The 17730-nt window shown below is 37.9% G+C and overlaps 1 protein-coding gene across 3 annotated transcripts in view; it reads right to left on the reverse strand.

Annotated features, from left to right (window-relative positions):
• The window catches only part of Kcnq5 (potassium voltage-gated channel subfamily Q member 5), a 529997-nt gene that overhangs the window by 162768 nt on the left and 349499 nt on the right, over window positions 1-17730 (reverse strand). For all 3 annotated transcript variants that reach the window (XM_026785580.1, XM_026785581.1, XM_013351081.2), the window contains exon 3: window positions 11790-11880. In XM_026785580.1, the coding sequence (XP_026641381.1) occupies window positions 11790-11880 (91 nt within the window). The remainder of the gene's footprint in view (window positions 1-11789; window positions 11881-17730) is intronic.

Below are 17730 nucleotides of genomic sequence, written 5' to 3' on the forward strand. Positions count from 1 at the left end.
ATAAATAAATAAATAAATAACCATTACAGTTAAGGATAAGGACCATCAAGGACTATATGAATATTTCAGTATATAGATGGGACGTAATGTGTACTGCTCCTCTGACTGACAGCATAGTTAGTAGCTGCTTGATGAATACATTGTAAGGAAGCAAATTAATGCATGATTCAGTGAGTATCTAAGATTTTTAACAACCCTCTAGTCTGAAAGAGTGACTCAAGGAAATGTTTGTCCTTACAGTGCTGGGCCTCCTGATGACCCAGTGGAAGGTTCACAATTCTCAGTTTCAGCCTGGAACTATTCGCGGCTCTTCTCTAGGTTCTAATCCCAACTCCTGACCTCATCATAAACTCATTCTTCTCAGTCAGTGTATGCCTGTCATTCATTCATTGCCCAGCTACAGTGAATCTGGGCTTCCAGTTCACTACTGTTGTGAGACACAGGCCAAGACCAGATAGTGGGTAGCTTGATGAAAGAAACATATGAGTTGACTCGCTGAGGCCAGAGAACCTTCCAGAGTCATGGATGTGCAATTAGTCATCTCATCTTTATAACCATTAAGATCAGGAATGCTCAATAGACATTAGACCGCAGTGATTTATGTTAGAGTGGCCCTTTTGCTTGAGGTTACATCTGATGTTCATTTGTACTTGATTCCCCCTTATTTTCAGAATTATGATCAGGAGAGCAGGCGATGGTAATGAGAACCAAGTGAGTCCTCCCTCCTACCTTGTAGCATAAAGATAGTGCTCACACTTCCCACCCTGCTGTCTCCCTCAAAGGCTGTCACCATGTACACTGTCCACTGCTTTGTTAAGGCTCCTTTCCCCGGAGGAATTTTCAGGTTTTCCCAAGTTGTTTAAATGTTGTGGTCCAGCATCTCTCTCAAATAGCTATGAGAGAGTCATGGCTGGAGGCTTGGGGCATTTGTAGGGTGTCTTTTCCACTCTCTGGTTTCCAGTAAAGGCTCTTCGGATTCATTTTGATTTACAAGGCAGAGGAAACCAGATCTACATTGTTTTCATTGAATCTAGACTGGAAGGTTGTTTGTCAAACTGCCATTTACAGCACGGAAACTTTTCCTCTAATCTCCTTTGCAACAACATGGTGTATCTCCTGACCTTCTTGGAGGTTCTGACATATGTCTACAAAGGGACAGGTGGGATTTTGTTTGTTTGTTTATTTCTACTTTGGTTTTATATGGCACCAAACTAATATCTGATATAGTCACATAGTAGTGTTAAATTCAAATTGATTTGCCAAGATTTCAGTGTGATCTTTTGAAGAAAAGATGAGACGGGAGTATTTACTTATGTAAATTTTCTTATAGTGGGGATTTTAAAAGTTGACAATTAAAAGCATTTATCCCATCCATTTTTTACCATTCATTGTCTATAAATTCATGATGTTGAGCTTCTTCTTCTTTTTTTTTTTTTTTGCTAGAGTAAGAGTCACTGTGCATAGTAACAAGGTAAAAATAGTAATTCTCCTAAGCTAGAGCAATGTCTTAATTATATTTGGGAAATCTGGAATTGGTTCATAGATCAGTCAGAGCAAGAAGGTAAACCAGATAGGCAATGAGCAAAGAATCACAGATGAAATATGTGGCAGGAGACAAGCTATTGGCAGCTGTGTGGTAGCCAAAGAGTCAAGATACCCTAGTTCTGAGGAGGAAAGCTTCCACAGACTTTCAGGAAAATCTAAGCATGTTTTACAGAATTTGGAGTTTTACTGTGACCTCTAAACTGCATAAGTTCTTCCGGGCATCTCTTCCTTTGGGTACACACATGCTGCAATTGAGTTTAGATCTACACTGTTTTCTAATGAATTACTTTGGTGGCCTTCTAAATAGTTTGTAGTCCATAACCCACTTGCTCGTTTCATTCTTAGGCAGGTCTTACATTGTGTGCTATATTCATGGCACTATGATAATTTCAGCATAGAAATTTAAGTTTTGTCATCTTTGATCAAATGTTTACCATAATTTGCTTGAAGGTATCACTATATTAAAGGTCCCCCCAACTCAGTTTTGAATTCAACTCTCAAATGCTACAGTTTCAAGGTCTGTACACTATGATTACCATTAATGAATAAAGAAACTGACCTATAGCATGGCAGAGCAGAACTAGGTGGGGAAAACTAAACTGAATGCTGGGAGAAAGAAGGTGGTGTTAGGGAGAAGCCCTGTATTCCTACCAGTGACAGACACTGGAACTTTATCTGGTAAGCCACAGTCTCATGGTGATACAGTGATTAATGGAGATGGGTTAATTTAAGATATGAGTTAGCCAGAAATACTATTAAGCTATTGGCCAAACAATATCTCAAATAATATGGTTTCTATGTGTTTATTTTGGTAGTCTGGGCGGCCAGGAACAAACAAGCGGCCTCCTACAGCATTAAGTAGCATAGTCTTGTCTGGGGCTTTCAGACTACACCTGCCCAGAATGTTCTCTTCCCTAATATTGTGGTGTAGCTTGTCACTTTGCCTTATTTAACTCTCTGATAACCTGTTAATTTCTCAGTGTACCTCTCTAAACATAAACATAAATATACTATTGAAATATATCTTTGTTGTCTTTAACATGTACACACACACACACACACACACACACACACACATACACACACCTTATTATGCTGGTCTGAATTTAGTATGTAAACAAGGCTCTCCTCAAACTCAGAGATCAACAAGTTTGTCCATGCCTCGCAAATGCTAGGATTAAAGATGTGTGCCACCACATCTTGTTTCTCATTTTTTTTAATTATTTTTTTTTAAAAAAGCTCATGTGTGTTAGTGTATTTCCTGCATGTATACGTATTCACCAGGTATATACCTAGTATTCCCAGAGGCATCTGATTGCTTGGAATTATAGATGGATAAATAATTGTATAAAACTAATCTTGAGTCTTCTGCAAAGACCAGCAAGCACATTTAATCATTGAGCCATTTCTAGAACCCGAAATTATTCTGAAAACATCAGTTTATTTGTTCACTCTACATCTTCCATACAAAAAGAGAGTCTCCGTGAAGACAGAGATTGTGACTCTTTATTTATTGTAATCCCGCCAGTTCTTAAAAGACATTTTTGAGATGGAAAGATGGCTCAGTGGTTAAGAGCACTGGCCGCTCTTTCAGAGGATCCAGGTTCGATCCCCAGCACCCACATGTCAATTTACAACCTTCCATAGTTCCAAACAACGGGGATCTGACACCTTCTGAAGGAGCTTTCATGCATATGATAGATACACAGACATTCATACAGACAAAATAATCATACGTGTAAAATAAAAAAAATGATAAAAGGAGAAAGCCTTCATTAGTATAAGTGACTAATGAAGGTGACATAGTGTGAAGAAGATGGGGAGAGGAAAGCTGGGGAATGGGACAGTTCATTCTAGGAGAGAAGGGAGGAGAGAGACATCTTTTGCTTTCTATTATTAATGGTGTTGGATTCTCCTATTTTCTAAAGCCTCGTAAAGTTACAGTACTACCTGTCCCTGTCTACCAGAGTTGAATGTACTTTTGTGGAGTTCAATCGGAGCTAAGCATAGACCATCTGCTGGTGAGAGCTCATCGATACTCTTAATAGTGTTTGCTGGGCTGTGTTACAGATAAGTTCTGCGACATGCCTTGGCTGTTTGGTTAGAAATTATTTCTTGGATCCACAATGTAAAAATTCTTTCTTTCTTAATAGTCTTCCCCCCCCCCCCAGGTACGGCTTCATTTGCTTGAACTTGACAACTCTTCCCTCTAGTATCTGAACTGCCTTTCCCGGGGAAACTTACTTACTCTGTTATTATCTCTCAGCGATGGTCCCGTGTAGGTGTTTAACCACTCCTGCCTTTTCAGTCATCAGCAGATTGATGAGGGCCGTTATTCTCCATGAATCATTCTAACGCTCACTTTCAGTTTCCTCGATGAAAAGAGAGCTCCGGAAAATAATTGCAGTTTTCAGTGTTCGGTGGGATATTCTGGGAGCTTTCTTCAATAAATTACAGGGGTGCGAGGATCCTCAGAAACATCACTCATTTCTCATATGTGGTAGCTTGGCATCTCACAGTCTGTCACTTCTGTGACAATTACATGATTTATACCCTTGAATGGGTTCTTCTTAGCTTTACACGCTGTTATCTTCTCTCACAATGATTAGTACCAGAAGGCTTCAATGCAAAGAATAATGGAATCTCATCCCACGTGAAATCCATACAATTTTATGTGCAAACCTTTTCACACCACCAGACTGGCCAGTGTTTTGGTGCCTGTGTACCAATCCTGGAAGGTGGAAAATGGCAAGAGTATCTAATTCTTCAATACTATGATGTACAGTGGATAGTCAAACGAGTAAAAATTCATAAGCTCCCACAATTACAAAGGAAATAGATATCACTGATTAATTATGTTGTTATCAGCTTTTCCAAGAGCTTCTTCATTTTGTAAAGAGATTCACTGCAGAGTTTCTTTAAATAGTTAGTGTTACTAGTGTGTTTAGAATATAATTAGATCTGCTTAATTTGGATTTTACACATTTCAGGAATTAAATCACTATGCATCACCTCCCTCAAAGAATCCGTGTTTGCTTCGCTGTATGAAGGGTAAGCAGCAAGTACACACAGGATCTACATAGAAGAGGTCAAGCCTTCAGATCTTTGGGAAGATCTGGACATTAGACCATTTTTTATAGCATGTATCCAGATGGTTGGCACAGTCCACTTGGTGTCTAGAGTCAATACAAAAGCATGAATGTAATTGAGAAAACACACAAGATGGCCTGTGCTATCTTACTGATGTTGATACTGGCATTCCTTTATTGCTCATTTTAGAGATGACCATTTTCAATTAAAAAATTGAAAATAATATGTCACAAAAAAAGAAAATAATATGTCACGTTCCTTCAGCTGAAGGCTGTCTGTCTGTTTTAAATGTGATGAACTACTTTCATTTACAAGTCTAAAATAAACAGTTTAAAATTAATCTAGAAGGTGGGACATTATATATTTTTAAATAGTATTGTTCTCAAAAAGAAGGGAAATGTATGTTCAAACATATTACCCCAGGCTAACAAAATAAATAAAACAAAATAATGCTCTCCACCATAGTCTTATCTTGGAAATAGGAACGTTCACTTCAATAACCTAACAAATAAGTGCACCCCCAAAAAACAAAGAGAGCTGGGACTAGAAGGTGGAAAAGTACTCTTGATTACTCCACTGATCAATTGCAAAATAGTTTGTAGCTGATACAACCATTTGTGATAATTTTGTAATTGGATCTCTTTATAAGAAAGTAAACTCACGGATGGTAGGGAAAAGTGTGATAATTAGCGCTTGGTATTCATGGCACCACAGAGAGGCCATGAACACTAAACTTCACTGGGTTGTGGCAAACACATTGGGTAGTCTTGAAAGAAGGAAGAAGACGAGAGTCATCCAGGTCCTTGAAGACAACAGGCATTTTACCTGGTGGCTTTTAGTTGGTAAAGTCTAGGTTGAAATCATGGCTTGTTTTGTACTTGGCATTCATTTAGCCCCATTTATTAGCCAAATGACTAATTTAACAAATGGTAAAACTGAGAAGAGGGATACTTCCATTGGAAGATCTTTTCTTGTTTGTTTCTTTATATAAGGAATCAAAGAGCCAAACAAACAGTGTTGATATGCTACACCTCCATTTCAGGTTTGTTGAAAATTTAAAATATAGAGAATTAACATCACTTTTAATTTGCCTTGAAATTTATGCAAACAGAAACACATATGCTGTAGAGTCATAAACCTTATCACTAGAGGGAGGACACATCAAAGAACTTGATTTGATCCAGAATTGTCCTGCACAATGTTTACCTCAACACACACACACACACACACACACGCACGCACGCACGCACGCACGCACGCACACACACACACACGTGCGCGCGTGCATTTGCATACACATTTTTATTTAATTTTTTTGTATAAGATATTTTGATCATATTCTCTCCCCTCCTTCAAATCTTTCTAGATCCTCTCCACTGCCCTACCCATCCAACTTCATGTTCTTTCTTTCAGACTCATAATAATATTCACAATAATAATAATATAAAGTAGCCAAACCAGGGAAAACAACAAAACCCAAAATAAACCAAAACATCTAACAAACTAAGTCCTACCCCTAGCCCTGTAGCAGATCATCTTCAGGGGCATGTCCTTCCTCTTTGACTCTACTTCCTGGGATTCTCCAAACTTCATGGCAATCCCAGATTTCCTCTTTCCTGTGGAACCTTTCAGCTCCCACTTCTAACCCATCCCCATTCCTTTGTTGTAGACTCTAATGTCTAGAAATTTGATTTACCCATCACCCCAATAGCTACACCCAGCATGGACTTAAAAGCACTCACTACCACAGCTACCACATGTTCCTAAGATCCAGAGAGAGGGCAACAGAAACCGAGAAATGGAACACCACTCAACAAAGACAAGAGTAGCTAGCAACAGCCAGTAAATAATCATCCCAAACTTAGGGACCTACACACCAGCATAAAAATACAATCTATAACATCAGGACAATATGTCTCCACTAGAACCCAGAGACCTCACTTCTGGAAAAACAAAACAAATACAGCACCAACAGAACCATAATAACAAAATAATGGGAACCACCAAATACAGTTTATTAAAAATTCTCTCAATATTAATGCTTATGCATAGGTAGGCTTTATATAGTAAAACTGGACATCCTAACAAAAGCGAATCTCTAAATTCAATGAAATTCCCATCAAAATCCCAACACATTTTTTTTAAAGGAAATTGGGAGGACAATTTTTATCTTCATATGGAAACAGAAAAATACTCAGGTGTAGTGAAAACAATCCTGAATAATTGAAAGAAAGGTATCAACATGCCTGCTCTGAAATTGTAGTACAGAGCAATAGTAATAAAAGACTAAAGCAACATGGGTTTAGCATAAAAACAGATCAATGGAATCTGACAACCCAGATGTGAGTTCATACACCTATAGATACCTGATGCTTGTTGAATAAGCCAGAAATGCACACTGGGATAATACAGCACATTTAAGAAATGGCGCTGGCCAAACTGGATGTCTGCATGTAGAAGAGTGCAAACAGATGCATACTTACCACTGCACTCAACTCTAAATATATCAAGGACCTCAGCATGAGGGTAAATACACTGACTCTTATAGAAGAAGGCAGAGAATAATTTTGGACTCATTGTCACAAGAAAAGATTTTCTGAATAGAACACAGAGAAAACAGGCACTAAAAAATTCATAAACTGTACCTCATTTCTGTAAGGCAAAGTATACCATCATTCAGACAAAGCAGAAAGTTACATAATGGGCTTTATCAACTACACATCCAATGGAGGGTTAAGACCCAAAGTATATACAGAAATAAAAAAAAATTGACATCAAGAAAACAAATAACTCAATTAAAAATACAGACCTAAATGGAGAGTTTTCAAAAGATGAAAAACAAATGGCTGAGAAACACTTAAAGAAATCTTCTACATCCTTAATCATCGAGGAAATGCAAATTAACACTACTTTGAGATTCTGTTTTATACCTGTCATTATGGCCAAGAGCAATAAAACAAATGACAACTCCATGCAGAGAATGTGGATTAAGGGGAACACTCATCCATTGTTGGAGGGAGTGTAAAGTTGTGCGGCCACTATGGATATCAGTGGAGTGGTTCCTTTGAAGCTAGGACTAGCTCTGTCTCAAGATCCAGCTATACCAGCCTTGAGCATGTACCCAAAGGACTCTACCTCCTACTACACCTACATATGTTCCTTTTAAGGCTGCTTTTAAACTCTGCTTTCACTGTGTCCTACGAGCTTTGATAAGTTGTGTTTCATTTCATTCATCTCTATGATTTCTTCTTTATTCTACTCGTTGTTTGTGTATATTGCTTCTTTTCTACAGATTTGTGAACATTTCATTGTTGTTTCCTGTACTGGATTTAAAATTCATTCCGTCATGGAAAGAGAAGACTCTCTTTTTCTCTAATATCCATCTTTTAAAATCTACTGAAACCTAATTTGTGAGCTAACATGTGTCTGTCATGAAAAATGTCCCATGTGCGCCTGAGAACAAGTTTCTGCTCTCGGATAGAGTGTTTTGTGTGTGCCTGTTGGATCTAGATGTCTTATTGTTGCAGTCTGTCAGGTCTCCTTCTCTTTCTTCTTCCCAGTGGTCTTCTCCAATGTTACCAGCTTTACTTGATGTATTTTGTAGTCAGTATTAGATACATGGTTTTAAATTTACACTTTCTTTCTTTGCTGTATCCAGGCCTTTATATGATGAAAATTTATATTTTTATAATGAAACTTTGAACATTTATATAATATCCTTTTTTCAAAATATTTCCATTTTTATATAACCCTATTTTGCTTTGAAATATGTTTCATCTATCCCATCTAGTGTATCTACTTCTCTTCTCTTTCAGTTGCTATTTGCATCTGTATCCTTTCTGATCCTTTTATTATTGAAATATTTGTGTCTTTGATCTAAAGGAGTGTCTTGCAGCCAGTACATGTGTAAAACTCTTTTCTGCAAAACTGTATTTTTCCTAGTAATACTGACCCATTTGTAGTTTAAAAAATTAGTAATTAGCAAACATCTGCTTTTTCTACATAATTCTTCGTCTTACATACACTGCATTTTCTGGGTCCCTCGTTTCCCACATGATTTTCTCCACTAGTGTTTCAATAACTTTGATTTGGCGGTGAAGTGTTTCAAACTCCCTTTGCATTTCCTCCATTCTATAGCTACCTTTTTGTGGTTTCCATACGAACATGCTCAAGTTGTATGGCTAATCCTGGAAGTGCAATTGTGGATGACGTATTGGAGTGTTCTCTTTGGGTCATGGGATGAAGAGCTAGACTCTTCATGGGGCTCTAGACAGTGAGCAAGACAATATCCATGAAATGATCTACACATTTTACACTGTGATCTCAGTCAAACCAGAAAGGGGAAATAGAGTATACAAGACTCCTCTAATAGGTCTGTTTATGGCCAAGTTTGCCAGCAGTGTGTGTTATTATTTTCACAAGAGTTATAGAAAATCCTTTACCAAATTTCAAGAAAATCTAAAAGAAATAGAGTTATTACAAAACATATAAACTGATTCATTATTTAAATGCAATTATAAATATTCCTTTAGTATTATGTTTGTACACCAACTACGTACACAAAAGGATTAAAAATCGCATTATTTGAACATGGTGGCATTGATCTATAATACAAGCTACTAGGAGACTGAAGCAGGAGAATTGCTTAAGCCAGTTCAAGTCTAGTATATAGCTAGACTCTGTCTGATAAAATGGGTAATTTATTATAGAATTTTGTCTATATTTCAGTAGATATTCTTATTAGTATCTGAATAAAAAATTTTTAGGTATACTCTTTGTTGGCAGCTATAGCCAGCTAGCCAACCAACCAGCCAAACAGCCAGCCAGCCAGCTAGCTAGCCAGCCAGTCAGTCAGTCAGCCAACCAAACAAGAAATCAACAAAACTCCAGTCAGACAGAACTGTTTGATTACATGTTTGAATTCTGTTTGATTAAATGTTCATAGGGCAGACAGTCTTTGAAATCTGATTAGCCATCTCAAAACTACATTTCATAAAATAGCAAGAGGATTTCTAAATCATTAAGGGTTCTCAAGTTTTCTAATATTCTATAATTGAATGTCTGTATTAATTCATTGTGAAAAATATGAAAATATGCACAAATTTTCAATTTATCAATTTCCAATAAAAATAAAAACACAATTGTTTTATTTTAATTGCCCTTTGAAAATAAAATGAAGGTTTTTGGAGACAGCACTGACTCTTAGCTTTGTAATACTCTACTTATTTCTAAGCTGGTCTGTATTTAGAACACACTTTAGTTTTACAACTGACACCCTGAAAATGTAATGCTACAGCCCCTATATAGGAAAATTAATAAATCCTTTCCCCACTGAACACCACATAGCAGTAACCTTTAAAACATCTGTCTTCAGCACGAGGTCACTGCTCAAAACGAAGGCTCACCTGAAGAAGCACTTTGCTTTGCTTTGGCCAATCTGAAGACATTAAGACTGACAAGGCTGGGGCTGGGTGGCTAGCTACTGGTAGAGCACCTGCCTAGCATGAATGATGCTCCAGGTTCATCCTTCAGCCTCATAAAAATGATTAAAACACCAACATCTCTATTTATTAAAATATGTCCTGGTGGCTAAATATCAGTTGTTCATGAGACAGCGTCATTAAAAAGTCAAGGTTTGAATCATCTCGGGGTTTGATCATGCTGAAATCACGTGGGTCACATGGGCTTCTTTTTGCTATTTAGAAATGGACTAATGATAATGACCCCTATGTTCAGAGACATTGAGAACATGAACCATTAGGTTTGGATTTTTGACTTGGTTATGAATTAAACATTTTTGTAGGATTCCTGAAGGCTGATAATTCTAGACATGTAATCATTCTATCAAGTTTTTTTTTTTAATTTTGTTCCAACATCAGAAGGTCAGGTTTACATTTTCAATCTATGATTCTTGGTTCTGTATGGACCTAAAATCATCTGAACCTTAGACCTTAGGTTTCATTTGTAACAAGCAGAAGGGTGGATCAAGCTGAAAGCCGACTTGCTCCCCAAATGGAAACTGTGCAATGGAACAAACCCCCCAGAGTGCTTTTTTTTTCTGTTCTCTCCCTTGGGTTTGAAAATTGAAGTCATAACATTAGCACTATACCACTGAACATTGTTCTTGATTCAAAAGTGAATGCTCCCTAATAAAAGACGTTAGGACTTGGTGCTGTCTTAGCAACATCAAGCACAAGTTAGCCATGTGAGCATCTGCCTCCTCTCATATGACAAGAGTTGATGTCTTTTCTCTCCCACCTCGATGACACAGAATTTTTGCATATGAAATGAACCTTACACACAGCCAATCTCTTCTAGTTTACCCATCTCCCCTCCTTCCTCTGTTGTGCTGTGCTTTACAGAATTGAGTCGTTCCAGCTCATTCTGAGGATGTCAAGTCTAATAATTTTGAACTATGTGAGCCCGGTTGAAATGGATGTAAATGAACCAAACTTTCAATCAGATGTGATTGGAGCATGAAGTGCTAGGGGTTCATTGTAATCGAAACTACAAGAGTTTAAAAGGCTCAGAATAACTCAGACTAAAATATCTTGGGGTCTTTTTCCATTTTAAAGAGAATTGGATAATTCTGTGCGGTTGAGGACGGGCAGCATAATAGAAATAGAGAAATCTGCAGTTTCTCACCAGGTAACTACATTAGCAGTGAGCTCATAATACAGTCTGTTAGCTGAAAAAAGCATAAAGAGACTTCTGTTTTCCTACGAGGAGCTACATGCACACAGTTTTTTAGCTAATTATACTTAGCTACTGCTAAATTCAGTTATTGGAAAATGCTTTCTACTCTGCATCGCCTTCAGCGATAATGAGGAATCACATGCATGCTGATTATTTTATAATTGTTTATTAGCAGAGGCAAACATAATCAAAGCTGCCTTTAAAGGCAGCCTTCCTCTCAAGATGTACCTGCAGGACATGATATTGTTGTCTATTAGAATCCTGAATATTTCTGCAAGGGTTTCCCTTATTTGACTAATGGTTGCATTCAATGATTTTTTTTTTATAGTTTTATGTTTTGCAGTGACAATCGTTCTGGATAACATATAGGATAAAGTGCATAGCATAAATATTATACACAGTTGTTACATCACAGAAACTGTATGCATATTCTCATATATACATATACATTCACTTACCAGAATTAAGAGGCAACTTGAAGCCAATTTTGTGTGCTCAGGGATGGTAGAAAACACTGACAATATCAAGCAACCAAATACAAGGAGAAAACTGCAAAATAACAGAAAAGAGAAGTTTGATGAGAATCACGCAGAATCATCACAAAGCAAATAAAGAACCACTTGAACAGGAAATGAGCTAAGTAATTACTGAGCATTTTAAATACCAGAATGCAGTAAGATTATTTACTATAAGAGGGGTTTTTTTGTAACTTTATCGACAAAGACAAGATTGTATGCACTGTGCTGTATGTGTGTGTTGTGTGATGCTGGATTTTAGTGGTAATGTTCAGGAATCTGTAAATTTACCACACAACTCCTCTCCTAAAAGGAACCCCAAACAAGATTGAAGAGTGAGTCTTGCTCTTTGTTCTGGGGATGTCTATTGCAGTCACTCTAAAAAGCAGAACTTTTGTACTTGTCAATTCTGTAAATCATGAGGCATTGTACGCTATTATTGCTAAGCTGAGCACACATTGCCAGAGTCTGATAGTGCTTATGGACTCTAATTTGTAATTTCTTTATATTGATAGGAAGAGCAGGAGGGAGAAGGTAATTTTTCTCTGCCACCTGCGTACGTTGCTGCTCTTTGCAGCCAAATAACTAGAAGAAAGGACTTGAAGCTCTGGCTACTCACATTTTAATGGCAGGGATCAGAAGTAATGAGCAAGTACTTTCTGTCAGTCACTTCAATGATGTTTCTATGAATATGAAACTTCTAGGATCAAAGCAAGGCTATGGATTGGGGCCGAGCACCCACAGAAAATCTCAAATAAAAGGGAAGTCTGTTCAAAGTTGAAGTTGAAAGGCAGGCTAGCAAAATAAATCAGAACCCCAGTGAACTGCTGTAGACTAGATCTCACCATTACTTGTGTCCAGAAAATTCATATAATAAGGTCTTCCCGATATCAGAGGAATTAAACTCTACCTCCGCATAGCTTGTACCCAAAAGACTTACAAGTCCCTTTACCATCCTAGACTCACAGTGCCTTGATAATTATCAGGGATTGGCTAATTATGGCCTGAGAAACAAGTCTGCCTTCTAATGCTTATTAAATTGTTGAAAATCTCATCTATGTGTATTTACATCATTTCCAACCTTACTTTCCCCCTTTAACACTTTCTGTGTTGGTCCCAATTCCTCTCAAATCTATGACCTTTTGTTCTGTAAATGTATATGACATATATCATGTATATGTGTAAATACATAAAACCCACTGAACCCATTCATTGTTGCTCATATGCATATGTTTTAGGGGCTGGATAACCTATCGGGGAGTTAGCCCCCAGAGAAAATGGATTTCCTCTCCATCAGCAGCCACTGACTGCCTATAGTTTTTTTATGTGGTAGTTGGCCTCGTGAAACACTGGCATATTGACTGTCATTGGCATTTTTCAGGTCTTGTTTAGGCAACCATGTTGTTGAGATCTAATGGGTACAGCATGCTTGTCACCATTCAGCACTATTCAGACACTACCCAGCAGCAGGTGTGCTGGTACTCTGGTTTATACAGTCCTTCTGCTCCTTCTTCCACAATGGTCCTAGAGCCTTGGATACAGGGGTTGCATTGCAGATATACCACTTATGATTATCTTTATAAATAAAGTTTTATTGTCACTGGCATGTTGTGTATGTCAGCTATCATATTGAAAGTGTAAAACAAAGTAGTTATAACAGTCAGAATGAACAGTGTTGTGGGATATTTGTGTGAAGATGTATTGCTGTAATAAAAAGCTGAACAGTCAGTAGCTGGACAGGGAGTATAGGCACAATTTCCAGGGGGAGAAAGGAGGAGGAGGAGGAATCTAGGCATGTGGAAGAAGATAGAAGACATGGAAAGGAAACAGGAGGTGTTAAGATGGGAGAGAGGTAACATCATGTGATAGAATGTAGATTGATATAAATGGATGTAAGTTATAAGAGCTAGTTAGGGACAATCCTAAGCTATAGGCCGAGCTTTCACAATTAATAAGAAGTCTCCATGTCATTATTTGGGAATGGCTGGCAGGACAGAAAAAGACTCAATACATGCAAGAATGAAATATTTGCTACCTGGCTCCTTAGAGAATGTTTCCTGACTTGTGATTGAAAATTTTCCTTATTGTGGTGGAATGAAAACCTTGAAACTGTGGGACAGACAAAGGTCTCCCTTAAAGTCCTTTATGTCAGGCATTCTGTCACAATAGTAAGAAAGCTGAGTAATACAACTGCCTTCTTTTCTAATATTTTGTATCTTCTGTGCCAGCATTCTGTCATCATTGGAGATACCTAGTTTAAGGCTACAAGCAAAATACCTCCATTGCTCTAGGTGCCCAAGGCTAGGATGGTCAAGTGCATTCATTGGTTCACTCCTTCTTTTTTCCTTTACTACTTTTGTCCATTTGTCCAACCAGCAAATATTGAGTATGTAGTGGTAGGTAGAGTCATGGGGATATCACAATAAACAAGGTAAATTCTTTTTCCATTTTTTTTGCCAATGTAGGTTTATTGAGGTGCCCAAAACAGTAAACAGAAGTAAACATGATTAAATCTATGAGTACTAACTGCAGTGGTAGGAAAATATAGGTACATAGGATCACAATGGAGAAGAAGGTTTAGGCAGCATGGATTGTGCAATTTGTGACTTCCAATGCAAAATTAAGATGAGGGGCTAGTTGTTTACAATTATTTCAAATTTCACAATGAAGATAAGCACACATGGACCACAGGTGGACACTATTTTAATTGTGGGTCTTCATGAGAACACAGAGGTTGCATGTCCGTGGGGCTGAACCTGGGGCTAAAGGAGACTTTGTGGAGAAGATACTGACCAAACAGTCCTGAAGGTATAGGTGGAGCTAGTGAGCAGAATGGCTGGGGAGAAGGAATACCCTAGTGCACGGGACTGTATGAAGCAAGGTGAGATGCAAGCATGTGCTTAGATATCACTAATTCATCAGTAATGGGGAGACAGTGAACACCTGCAGGCTCGGTCATCTGGTATTGGAAAAGAGTCAGTAGGGGCAATCCCTTAAATCTGTTATTTCAGTTCAGCAGAAAATAAATATTGGATATTTTGATTATTTGGAAACACATCATGCCAAGACTGCCGTGTTCGCTGATCAACCGAGGAGTGTCTACCTGTGGGAATTTGTACACACAGGGAAGTGGACAAGGTGTGCACGCAGATGGTAATGAAAGGCAGTAGAGCACACGCACTTTATGCTTGAGGTGATCTTCAGGGGATGGCAGAGGGTTCAGCATGGTACATTTACTAGAGAAACACATCCCAGAAGGAAGTACAAGAGAAGGCTGCAAGCTAGGAGAGGAGGATTCCTGGGGAGAGTCTCTATTTAGTTCAGTAGCTACTGAATGTTAAAGGTGGTCCTGGTGTCTTTTGAGTTTCTGGTAAAGTTTACCTTGACCTTGCCCTGCTCCAGACTCAATCCTGTACTTAGACCCAGTCTGTGCTACAACTCCATTAATTTTTGTTTCATAAAACAGAGAACAAATATTTTTGCTCCACTGCATCTTGTTGCAAATTGAATAAAAGCAAGTTAAAAAAAGGTGGGTCACTGTCTGTTTGAGTGTCTTTGCTTAGGTCCACAGGTTTCCAAGGAATTTATGCATAGGACTTAGTGTAGTTTGACCATGGAGGCTGACTTTAGTTTTCACTATGATGAAATCAGCAGTCTTCTTCATGACTTTGTTACTTAAAAAATACAGATATCTTCAAATCATATTTTATATCAGAGATAAAAACCATAATTGTTTCATCTTGAATAGTGATTTCTAATAATTATTTCACAATTATGGCATTTATTAGACCCTGGATTGGGACCATTTTAATGCATTAATAATAAAGGATATACCTTGTCATATCATAAGCATGTTTGATACTTCAGTCCTCACATTTCAACATAATTTTATCTTTTGTAATTATGTGTATTTTATGCATTTAAGAACATTCTGATAAAGGGCTTATAGCCTTCATTAGTCTACTGATATTATCTATGATATACCCATACAGAAGATTAAAATCCTTATGATGAAGCGTTAGGAAGACAGGACCATGAACTGGAAGATGGCCTTATTCAGTAGTCACCAACAACTTGCCAAGGTAACTTCAATGATCAGTTTAAAACTACCACGGGAAGAACATATTCCTCCAAAATTATTCTATAACAGCGTTTGGCGTTTATTTTACCTGGTGTTTCTATTTTTTCAGATAAAACTCATGCTTATCCAAATTTTTTATGCCATGCTTCCTTTTGGAAAGCACTGATTATTTAAGGTGAGAAGAACATTTATGAGAAAGTAAGTATTATCGGTTTCAAGGCTTCTCTGTTTAGCTAAGAAAAGTGCCATCAACTTTTTTCTTTTAGTTAATTAAGAATCCATTTCTGAGATTTAATTTAGCAAGAAGGTTGAGCTAAGAAACACAGGTTCTTGTTTTAACAAATGATGTCCTGATTTCAAAGCCTGTACTTTCAGAACAGGTGCACTTAGTTAGAATTAAAATGACATGCAAATAAAGCACTCAGAAAAGCTCAGCTGACACTTTTCCAGAGGAACCTCATCAGGTTACATTATTGTCATTCACATACACACACACACACACACGCACGCACGCACGCGAGCACGCACACACACACGCATACACGCACACACACACACCCCTCTAGTCATTCATAAACAACGAAGAATGATTCAATACACAAACAAGACACAGAGCTTATATCTCACATTGGCATTTCATGCAGCTTCAGCAGGTACAAACAGGCTTTGCTAATCTACCCAGAAGGTACTCTTCCGTAAATATTTTGGTGGACTCTCAGCTTTGCTGAGAAATATTTGGAGGAATCATTTATAAAATAAATTAGCCACACTTACGATGTTTCATATAATTTCAAGTATTTCTATGATGAGTTAGGCACTTTAGTATATTATATAGAAGATGTTTATATGTGCATCACAGATTATGATAACTGAAACATGCTTGCTGGTATTACTGACTTTATTCAACCCACTGGCCAACATGCATGTGCCTGGAGGCTGAGCTGTCTAATAAATCAAAGCCTCATGACCAGATAGGTGGGGCTGAAGCTTACTGTTGACTTTTATCCTAAGTTTATCTCCCTTTATAAACTTATTGCTCTATGAAATGCCCTTGGTATATAATTTTTCCATGAGAGATAGAGTTTCCCCCTCAAGTCTCATCACAGAACATCCCACCTTTCACGGCAAGGCAGCAAAACCTTAACAGGACACTTTGGTGTTCTTCATAGTGAGTTCATTGATGCCTATGTATTAATACCCTAATATAATGATCATTATAATACCTGTGAAGTTCCAACCTGAGATGTTACACATTACATGTGGCATTAGAAAGCAATCAGAGGATTCGGGGAATAGGGATTTTGCTTCTTTACTGTACTTCTGAGCAAGGCTCTGGTGAATGTAAATGATTGAGAACTTGGTCTCAGGATCCACAAGGAATCCAAGACCTTTCACCAGAGCAAAGGCTAGACTGTGTGTGAACAGTCTTGGGCATGCTCAGACTGAAGCTGACTTCAATGATCCAGTGAACCGCATGACCAGAAGCTTCTCTCTCGCTTTCTACTGGAGTTATCTTAAAATGTCAGTGAAAGACATTTGATCTGTTTCTCTTTGAATCTTTCTTGTGTCCTGAACTTACTTTATGCCCTCTCAGGTCTGTTACATACAACTCCTACGTCTGAAAAACGGTTTCCTCCCTGGAGTCAACTCCATCGAGAACCTTTGCCATTGGTCCTTCAGGCTCACAACTACAGAATACATGCACCCTTACCTCCCCCAGAGAGTTCATCATATACTTAAATACGATTTTACCCGGGCTTCTCCAGCAGTCTTCTGACTCGATACACCAAGGCTACTGGTTGT

The sequence above is a fragment of the Microtus ochrogaster genome, linkage group LG2 (assembly GCF_000317375.1).
Source record: "Microtus ochrogaster isolate Prairie Vole_2 linkage group LG2, MicOch1.0, whole genome shotgun sequence".
Classification (NCBI taxonomy): Eukaryota; Metazoa; Chordata; class Mammalia; order Rodentia; family Cricetidae; genus Microtus; species Microtus ochrogaster.